At 36.1% G+C, this 10,888-nt stretch overlaps 1 protein-coding gene across 2 annotated transcripts; it reads right to left on the bottom strand.

The window, feature by feature from the left end:
- Nucleotides 1-202: 202 nt before the first annotated feature.
- On the bottom strand, nucleotides 203-10,855 carry CMC2 (C-X9-C motif containing 2). 2 transcript variants are annotated; one of them, XM_031615009.2, is made up of 4 exons: nucleotides 10,727-10,855; nucleotides 7,245-7,374; nucleotides 3,770-3,841; nucleotides 203-1,733 (listed from the first exon to the last, which is right to left on the bottom strand). In XM_031615009.2, the coding sequence occupies exons 1-4, from the start codon at nucleotides 10,819-10,821 to the stop codon at nucleotides 1,659-1,661; spliced, it is 372 nt and encodes a 123-aa protein (XP_031470869.2). In that variant the 5' UTR covers nucleotides 10,822-10,855; the 3' UTR covers nucleotides 203-1,658. The 2 variants fall into 2 exon arrangements, with proteins under 2 accessions (XP_031470869.2, XP_031470870.2); XM_031615010.2 differs by having other exon boundaries at nucleotides 10,659-10,835.
- Between the last annotated feature and the right edge of the window lie 33 nt (nucleotides 10,856-10,888).

Here is a 10,888-nt window from a genome sequence, read left to right on the forward strand (position 1 = left end):
GCTTCAGTGCTTTTACACTCAGGTATTAGCCTCTCAACCTAATCTTTAAGACAATTCTCTATTTATAGGTTCGAGGCAACACCAAATCTTACTTAAGATCTTTTATCCTCACAAAAGGAAGGTCAAAGATTCAAAGTTCCCACTCTGGGAACTCCACTATGAAGTCCTCTTCAAAAGTATCCTTATAACACCAACTGCACCATTTCCAACCACTAGAGCATTTAATTTACATAACATATCATTTATTTATCCTAAGAAATAGAGAGCACATCAAAATATACACCAGTAATAGTTTCAGTTTTTCTTGGAACTCTCACCTTCTGCATATACTTTTGCAGTCATGCTTTACCAACACAACTGGGTCCATCCAGGTATTGAAAAACAAGTCAAATACTTCTAACTTACCTTTCAAAATACAGTTTTGTTCCAAAACAGATGCAAGAACTTAATGTAAGACTGTTACAAGAACTAGCATTGATATACAAACTGTTGAATTCATTGACAGTAGGCTCTTTCCTCAAAAGACTTCAAGAGATTTATTATATTTAACTCAATAAAATTTTGCTTTAAGTAGTCTTCTTGCTAAGCAAAACGGTAAAGTCATTAAAAAAAAAAAATAAGGGGAATCCAAGAGACATTCAACAAAGCAGCTCCATTGCTACATAAGCCAACACAGCATCCTCATATCAAATTCTTGGCATTCAGAAATATGTTCAGAACTTTCTGCAGTTAGATAGCAAATGAACAACACTTGTAGCTAATGAGGCAGCTTGATTAGCACACTGCTCATTGATTTGAGCAACTGAAAGGCAAGATGCATTTTCTAACCTGAGTTTTTCTTCAACAGCAGTAATCATGACTTAACGTCCCCTTTGTATTAGTGTACGTAGATGAACAACATAGCTTGTATTTTTGGCAGCGCTCAGCATACTCTGACTGTACTCAGTGTAAATGAAGGCAGTGCTTTAGAATCCCTGAAGAAGTTCCATTCTGAGTTTCTAAAGCAATTTGCATCACATATGATAAACAAGTTAACTTACGGCAGTCTATTCTGTACTTACAGTTGGCAGGAAGAATTGTTAATATTCTCAATGGAAAATGGTCGTTTCGTCATTTTGGCTTCAGCAAAAATACTAGAACTCCACTAATTGCTTGATAGGCCATCTTCAATTTCAAACCACATTGGTTTGAAATTCATTTCTAGTAACCCATTTAAACACTGTTTTCATTCACTCTTCATAGTGTTGTGATAAATCATTCAGCATTTTGCAAGGAAAAAAAGATGAAAGAGAAACTACTAACTGTGAAGGAATAAATGCAACTCAACACAGGATTGGGAATGCTGCAGCTTTGAATGCATAATACTCCACACGCATTGATATTTGATACATCACTACTAAATAGTCATAACAAAATTATGACAGAATCAGAAGTTGTCACAACAGGTGTCTTTTTGAGGCCAAAAGTTAACTTGTGAGAAATCATTTTATTTTTCCCACATTCAGTTTATCTTTCTGGAAATTAATATGTTTTAGGTATGTTTATTTTTCCACCATTTCACAAACCACAGGTTGAATAATGGCAATATGAAAGAGATATTCTATCAACTTTCAAGTGAGTGTCTCTATTGAGATGCAATTGTCCATATATAGTATAGCTCACTTCTCAAGGTTTTTGTGAGCATTAATTATTTTCCGACGCAACTCCTTGTTCTTGGCCCTTTTTTCTTCATACTGGAAGATAGAGGAGGGAAATTATTAGATCAGTTATTCCCACCAAACAGATAAGTCAAATTTTAAACATACAGAGCCTTTATTACTCAGGATCAGAAACAATATCTTTGACCAATGTTAGATATGTAGTTCCTCATATCTATATACCCATTCATTTCTACTTTGAAATTAACATTTATTTTTTTAAAACACAAGTTTCTAAGTTAGAGGTTATTAAGCTAAAGAGTATTAGAACATTCTAATAAAAAAAGATTCCATTAATCTTGTGGAGGAAGTTAATTACATATCCATCTTAAGTTTGACAGCTACACTTCACACAAACTAGAAAAAAAAGTTGCATTAATGCTATTCTAAAGCACTGATCAGGCTCTTTACCTTTTAAAAGATACGGACTAACATGTTTGCCTGCCTTCTGAAATATGAATTTGTCATCACAGACTTGGTCTATTTTTGATCCTGGTCATTAATTATATGCACAGATAAAGCAGTATACCAAGATGAAAGGAACAAAGGCAAATATGGGTTGAGTTAGAGTAATTTTTTGCACAGTTTAAAAAAATAGAAGAAATGGGACTCCATTGTGAACAACATCAAGAAAGCATTCATGTGTATATCTCAAATGTGAAGCCCATCTTTGAAATATGCTCCTGCATTAGCAGAAGTCTGAAAATTGAAGAATCTTTCTTTCATTAGAGACAAAAATGAAACCTCCTTAATGGCTAAAAAAGAAATGAAAAAAACCTATACAGATTTGGTATATATGTCACAAGATGCAAATAACTCTTGATGTTAACTTAGTGTATATATTTGTTAATTTTATTTTTTTTTTATAATATGAAAGACTAAGGAAACCACAAATGCACAATTCCCTATGTAATGTAATAGACTACTAAGCAGATGGATTTTGGAAAGAGTTTCCAGTTTTTCATTCATCATACTGAGTGTTTTACAACTGAAAGAAAGGCATGAAACATCACTTAACATTAACAGAATGTTATTTTTTTTTCCCCATGCCATATTGTTAATATTTGTTTTCTCACTAATTTTCCTATGGTATTACGTGGAACACAACAATGGACTTTTAGCAATTTTATCTGTGCCTATTTTGTACCTATTCTATAGCTGTGAACAGCTTTTCACAGGATTTTTGAACAGGGACTTCATAGTAATACAATATCAATGTAGCCAGATTTTCAAAGGTGAGGAAACAGCCTTCAGAAAGTCATTATAATGTAATAGCTTGAATGGAAGAAAGAAAAATAAGGTTATATGATAGAAACTTGTTTTCCAAATGTGTGCTACAGTTTGGAGAGGAATGGTATTTGACACAATTAGATGAAATTAATTCCCACAGAGTAATGAAAGGAAGGTGGGTAAAGAGGCGCCCAAATTGTTCTGATTAGGAGCAACCTTTGAAGTGACAGTTCTTATTTGCAGTATTAAATGCAGGTTAAAATGTGTATTTTGTTAGTGTAACCAAGTATAGTCCATGTTACTTGTTAAAGCCAGATACCCATCCAAACTGCACTATTTGTAATGATATATCTGAGCCTTCCATCTCGTTTAAGAAATTCAAAAAGTAACTATTATTTAACGAAGTTTTATGCAAGAAGTAATCATTCAGAATTGTACTCTGCAATTATTTCAAGACTTTCAATCTGAAAAGAAAAAAACACTAAAATGTCAGCACATACATTTACATCTCCACAGGAAAATATTGCCTTTAACAGCATCCTCTGTGATTCCAGTTATTACTTTCAGGGCCAAATCTTGCCAAAAGTAGAAGTGATGGCAGAGATGCATGTTCCTAGCTCAGATTGGTCTCAGCACTGTTTCAGGCTTCATTCGTGCAATTTTCCTGATAAATTTATTTCCCCAAAAATATGTAAGTGAGGTCCAAAGAGCCCAATCCAGAATGGGCTTACATATCAGAGTCTATTTACTGATTTGTACTACTTAGTAAAAGAAGAACATTTTCTAATCACATAGGCTTTAATCTTTTATTAGTTATTTAATGACTTAAATTTATTTCTTACCTCTTTCTTTAAGCACTTCCGCATCTCACGGTCGATATCATTGCAATGGCCAAAAAACCTCAGAACATTGTGCTGGTAAGTTAGGGAAAGGAAAAAAAAATAACAATTCAAGAAATTCTTCCTCCAAACCTCTACATTTTTTAAAAGACATTTGCATTTTGCAATATATCCTAGCTGGTTTTTCCACTTTTTTTTTTTTTTTTTTTTACTGTGTAGCTAGGAGCTAGAGCTACTTCTCATTTGAATAACCTCAATCTTAGCAGGACAAGGGGATGTGGTTTTAAGTTGAGGGAGGGAAGATTTAGGCTGGATATCAGGGGGAAGTTCTTTACAGAGAGAGTGGTGAGGTACTGGAACAGGCTGCCCAGAGAGATTGTGGATGCCCCATCCCTGGAGGTGTTCAAGGCCAGATTGCATGGGGCCCTGGGCAGCCTGATCTAGTATTAAATAGGGAGATTGGTGGCCCTGCAAGTGGCAGGGGGATAGAGATTAATAATCCTTCAGGTCCCTTCCAACCCTGGCCATTCTGTAATTCTGTGCTCTTGCAGAAAGCTTAAGGTACTCACCATATTGTAAAATCAGACTGAAATACAATACCTACACTGAAGTCATCAAGTCTAGATGTAGAACATACACTTTATTGATCGAGGACTCAGTTATATAAATTTCACTTAGCACTAGCTTCACTAACACACAAATCTTTGTGTTCTGAACTCATTTGCAATTTAAAAAAATGTGGGAAGATCTACAGGCAAAGGACTTCATTATCCCAGCTATGTGAAAAATGTGAGGTGCTATGGGCCCAGAAGATGTGTCCTCTGCACATAAACACATAAATGACTGAAATGTTAGAACTAGCATGGGTGGAGGGGGAACAGAGGGAGTAAGCTTTCTCCAAACCTCAAGAATGTATTCACCACCTTTGTGACACAGCTCAGCTGTAGACTAGATGCATAGGTAAATGTTACCCAGTTTTCATCAGGGAAACCAATGCATATTTCTGTGGCTGATGAGCAGCTAGATGGATTCAGAGACATGCTGAACATTATTAAGAGTTCAAGTAGTGGGCAAGGTAGATGTCAGCTAGCAGAACATGGCTGAACTTATGAGTGCGTTAATAAATGTCTGTCATAGTCTTTAACTATGGCAGTGCTATAATTAACTTGTTTATATCTCTCTGCTTTATAAAGGGCATCAAATGACACTGAGGCGGTTGCATGGGATAAAGGGTTGCTTTACTGAAAGCTCAATCTGCTTTTAAAACATTTTTATTTTAGCTATACAGATTTAACTTTTTATTCTATTCTTACACTAGCATGCCCAATTTCAGAGTGAGCGCTCCACATTCCAAGCTAACTCTGCTCTTACTAATACAGTGAGTTGAATCCACATTTATTTAGCCAGACTCCTAAAGTGTCAACTGTTTATAGCTCAGATTGAGGAAAAAGGAATCTGTCTTCCAAAAATAGTTATTATTCCCATTACAGCAATACGACTGTGAGACAATATGCATTTCTTTCAGCAGCTGTCTATAAAAATAAGGCATGTGCTTGGGCCAAGAGCAGTGTTGTTAAAAAAAAAAAAAAATGACATCAAATAAGAATTAACCACTAGATACTCTCCATTAGATATAAGACTTAAAGTAAGCAGCAGGTTCTAGATCAGAAATAGACTGAATTTTGTGAAAACACAAATACAGGACACAGAATTCAAGATAAGGCTTTTTTGTTCTCACTATTAATTTAAATTACATGTGAAGGTTCTTAGGCGTCTTTGGTATTTTTACAAAACAGCAGATAGTCACTAATAACTATAATTAAGATCACAAACTCGTCAGATTTCAGTGATTTCAATTTCAGTTCATCTACCTTCAATTTTAAACAAAAAATTATTGATCCTTTTAAATGAACGTGAAAGTAGCTTTCACTCTGTTCTGAGGAGCACAAATATCCACTCATAGGTAAGCTTAAGACTGACAAAATTAGTTCATCTTCACATAAAAGGACCAACTTCAAACCAAAATGAGAAAATATAACCCCGTGCATGAATGTGTTACCGCTGCTCCCAGAATCTTTGTAAGTCAAATAGGCAGAAGATTACTTTGAATTGCTGCTATGGAATCAAGTACAGCATTCAGTTCCAGTTCTCTACTAAACTCAAGGTAGTCAAATAAGTTACAGTTCAGCTTGGTGATGTTCTGTTCTACACAAGAATTGCGTGTCTTAGGTTTAAGGTATCTACACAGTGCATAGGAACAGAGAGACAACTGTATGAAAAACACCATGAATGCCATTGGCCAATTCTAGTTAGCTTACATTTCAAAACATTGTAGTACAAACTAACAGATAAAAATGTACTGAACAAGCCTGGTACAGTATACTTGTTAATACTAAAATTTAGTTTTAAAACTCTGCTTCCTACATTGTTATCATTTTAAATTTATAAGAAATTAGGTACTATACAAGCTTTTTAAACATTAGTTTAGCTACTTTAAAACCAGACCTTCAAAAAATGTTATGTCTCTTTCACACTAAGAATCTTCACTCATATTTCACATATTGTCAGCCTGTAATCACTTTGGAAAAGAAAAATTCAGAATTCTTAAGAAAACAGTAAGGCTAAATATGTTTTGTCTTCAAATTTATGGATAATTGTGTTATCAAAAATTATAAACCACATCTGAACATGGAAGTGAAAATACTGCAGATTGCATGAGATGGTATAAACCAGTGAATTCTATTAAACATTCAAATGTACTTTTGTCGCCGAGCAAACTAGAAAATTAAACTCATGCACTAATACAGAAGTATGTCTATTCAGAACATCTATTTACATTAACTGAGAGAACTGGAAGAATAATTAACAGTACTGCACCAATGCTGCAGATAACTTACATTTCAGGGACTGACTCATTTATGTCCAGAAGTTTACTATAGAACAAATTAAAAAACAACTTCTGAATGAATGAGATGAAATTTCTATGGCACAGCAATGAAAAGCCTTGAGTTCTCTGAAGACAATTAGGTATTTTATATCCCTTTGTACACGCCTACTAAGAATATTCAAATGTTAATTCACATTTAGCTCTCCAAGCATGAAATGTAAGGCACACCAGCATACCTGCGTATATAGATATATATATATCTAGTGCATCTGGACTGCAGGCAGCTGGTATACAGCAATGCTGTGAACATTCTAGGAGCAATAAACACACAGACTAAAACATGCAAAAATTATTTCACCACCGTTGTAAAGCTCTAACACAATTTTAAGGTATATTTCATTTCCTAATGAAGTCACTGGCAAAGTTTTACAAGCAGTTGTCAGATATCTTTACCACTATAAATGTACTAGCTCTGTTTCATGGCTGCTCTGCCTACTGGAGATTTTTCTATGATTGTATGATAATCTCACCAATTTTCTGACATTCATTTCCCCAGCCCACCCACTCTTTTCTCTGCTCAGAACTCCTTACCTCCTTGTGACACTTCTTGAGCAGACTGATAATGAGGTTACATTCTTCAGTGTGCAGGTGAGGAGACAGGTCTGGATGCATCTTATGTAGTGATGATTTTAGCAGTAAAAGAATCTGAGAAAATTTCCACCTGCCAACATCAAAATATGAATGTATAAATAAAAGTTCAAGTTGATCACTTAAGAAATTATCATATGGTATTAGTGTTATAATAATAGTATTTTGAATCAAAATGCAACATAATATATATAATTGATATTATACACTTAAGGTAATTAGAACCAGTATACGTCTCTTCCTTATCTGTAGAGCTCAAATATTAACTATGAGTTTAAACTATTTGTGATCGTGGACATTAAGGATGCTTTTGGGATTTTTCTTTTAAGGGACAATAGGAGAATTAACCTTTCTTGAACTGCAGATCATCTTCTCATCCTCCTATTTCAGTTTTCTTCATTCTAGCACATGCATATACATTATAGCACACATAGAATCATTTGGGTTAGAAGGGACCTTTAAGATCATCTAGTTCCAATCCATATCCAATCGATATAGGATAGCTATTATATATACGTATTTTTCTTCTTTCTACTCTGTACATATAGGTGGGTAGGAACAGGAAGCACCCTGATATTTCATTACAGCACTCTGAGAACTGGCATCTTTTTACTCATCTACATGCTTTTTGAAAAAGCTCCATCCAAAAGCTTTGATGATGCTTTAAAAACCACTGTGTCCTCAAGAGTGCCAAGGAGAGTGGAACAGTAACCACTTAACTACACTTCTTTAACACAACTCAGTATGCTGCTAGCCTTTATTGCCACAAGGGTGCACTGCTAAATCACGTTTAACTGCATGTCAACCAGGACCCCCAGGTGCTCCTCTGTACAGCTCTGTGGGGCACGAGCAAATTTCATTCTAGAAACATATATATTTTTTATATAACATCTCACTTAAAAAAGAAAACAATCCCAGAAGCCATTTTCGAGATCTTTTTCAAAAAGGATGAAACTGTCATATAACAATGGCTGAAATAATATGACTTCTTTGTTGTGGAAGATTATTGTACTAGAGTGGGAAGAAGAAAAGTCCAGTTCATACCAGGACAAATGGGCTCATCTCGACAAAATTCTCCTTGTATTAACCATACTGCCAACAAGTTAAGTAGATGTCTTTTGGCTTGTTTACTTGGTATTTTATCATTGCCCTTCCTCCAAAAGAGAGCAGGTTCCTAGCTGCAGTACATCAGGCAAAAAAAAAAAAAGTACTCCTGTGCTCAGTAGCCATCCTTGTTTCAACACCCCACAGCTAAGCCATCTAAATACTGGTTGGCAGTGGTCAGATTTTACAACTGCAAAGTCCCAGTATTCACTTGCAGCACTGGCAGCTATCACCTACTCTACTATTCCTACAATACTCAAGTAATATATTTGGCCTGAAGAGCTATCTAAACTAATTTACTCTGTATTTTGTATCACATGTTCTGCTTAACAAGAACTACGTTCCCACAAGCAAATAAAGTTTTAGAATTCTAAACAAATTCACGAGCTCCTGGAGACCTGCAAGGGTGCCTTCTGCATGATGTTACAAACACATCCAGTCATTTCTTTCAAGAACCTCCCCCATACTAGCTGGAAGTACAACATTACATTGTATGTACTTTTCACACAGAAGCTGGAAACCACACTAGAGTCAACGTTCCCTTGAGAGAGTGACCAGCTCTATGATCACTTGAATTAATTTTCACATAACAAGAACATTAAAATCTTGCAAGCTCAGTTACCTAAAGTGGTACGCACTTCGCATAGGCTACAATGAATTAGCAAACATTAAAAATGTTTTGCTACAAAGTAGCAAAGGGAGGCTCAACTGGAGCCTTTAAATACTTTTGAAGTTCATGACAGAATAGTGTTATCAATGCTAAATACTGTATTTGTGTTTAGGAGTGCCAGATGAGTCTGTCACCTATAAATGATAAGAGAAAGTTGAAATAATTTTGCCAGAGGGAGTTGATGGGTAGATGAAAGGGTTTCAAAGGGTAACAAAAGTACGTATGAAGAAGGAGAGAATGGGCTACTGGTTTCCTCAGTTTCTTTTTAGTAATGTTTTAACCTAAAATAAAGATAGTAAGTCGTCATCTTGCTAGAATTTAAGTGAACATGGACACAATTTTATGCAGTAGCTCATAAGGACTCGATGCATGAAAAAAATATTTGTTAAAAAAAAAAGGGAAAAAGCAATATAAATTGCCTCGAGGAAATACGAACAGAATTGCTGGATAAAGAACATCAAGTTAAACATGAAATTGAGGTAGAAGAAATAATAGCAGTAAAATAGAACATTAGGAAAATACTATAATTATTTTAAGGCAAAAACAGACTGTGGAATGCTAAGCCAACATTAATAACTGGCAAATATTTGGAAAGGATGAACCTCTTGCACAAACATACCACTGAATTGCGTAAGAGCATTCAGCCCTTTAATGTATTTTATAGGAGATACTGCAGTTTGCACAACTCTCCCTGCCTTGTTAAAGATTACAGCATACACACAGCTAAATGATTTAGTTGAAATGCTATAAGAACAAACTGCAAATTGCTACTAGCCTCTGAATGCTGAAGACATGGAGAAAGATCATCATTCTTTTCAACTACCTTTTAAATACAAGTTTGAACAGCTGTCTCTAACCAAAAAAGCTACTTACACGCTTGGTCAATATATGAAATATCAAATATTAATGTGCAAAAGGAAACTATCAGCACTACGGAATTCACAAGACAACCACAAGTACTGGGCCAGTGGTCAGAAACCAAATGGCTGTCCAAAAAGAGCAGGGCAAGCTCTTCATTCACACGCCTGTTAGGACAGCTGTTTTTTCCTCTTCCACCTGCCAGCTTCTCCTCCTGACCTCCTTGGGGCAGATGAGAACGTGGAGGACAAAGGGGCTTCATACATCCCCACTTCTTGCCCAAATGAAGCATAGGATCAGCACACCAGGAATACAGTGAAGTTCCTTTCTTCTTTTCACAGAATCTCCCATGAATAAGAACCAATCAGTTCCCTGACACAGAGAAATAAGCTTGGTTGATTTCTCAGGCTCACCAATTAGCTTAACACTTAATATTTCCATATGGGGGTGTTTAAACCGAGTCAACAGCTTTCCTCAATGATATTTTCAGTGGAACTCATTGCAAGGCTTCTTTAAACCAAGTTGCTCAAATATTTTCCATTTCAAAAGTTGTGCATATAAAAGGCATTTCAGCACATTCGGCACACCTGACCCCAACAGCTCAGCTCTCCCACATTAAAAAAAAACCCGCGCTTCTATACAAAACATATCAAAAAGCCCTTATAAAAAGAGACCAAGCATAGAACCACAGATCCATTTCCTTTGCAGACTAACTGCAGCGCTACCGTTGTAGTGCAGCTCCAGCTGTGTAAGGGTTCTCTTCTCGCAAGAGCAGCATTTATTCACAGCTTACTTCTGTTCCAAAAAGGACGAACCCAGCCAGACGGGGCCGGGGCCGAGCACACAGCCCCAAGCCAAAGCGCCGGGACACCGGAAGTGCCCGGACATACCCGGCCGGAAGTCTCCTCAGATACAAGGGGCGGGGAAGAGGGGCGGGGCCTCCTGTGATTGGACC

Source organism: Phasianus colchicus, chromosome 13, assembly GCF_987193195.1.
Source record: "Phasianus colchicus chromosome 13, bPhaCol1.hap1.1, whole genome shotgun sequence".
Taxonomy (NCBI): Eukaryota; Metazoa; Chordata; class Aves; order Galliformes; family Phasianidae; genus Phasianus; species Phasianus colchicus.

What these genes read in the sequence shown, in the direction of transcription:
- CMC2 (XM_031615009.2), bottom strand. Translation starts at nt 10,821, where the DNA reads ATGTCCGGGCACTTCCGGTGTCCCGGCGCTTTGGCTTGGGGCTGTGTG. An exon ending in TCGTCCTTTTTGGAACAGAA is followed by an intron (nt 7,375 to 10,726) that starts GTAAGCTGTGAA and finishes TGATGTTGGCAG; the next exon opens with GTGGAAATTTTCTCAGATTC. An exon ending in TCAAGAAGTGTCACAAGGAG is followed by an intron (nt 3,842 to 7,244) that starts GTAAGGAGTTCT and finishes CTAACTTACCAG; the next exon opens with CACAATGTTCTGAGGTTTTT.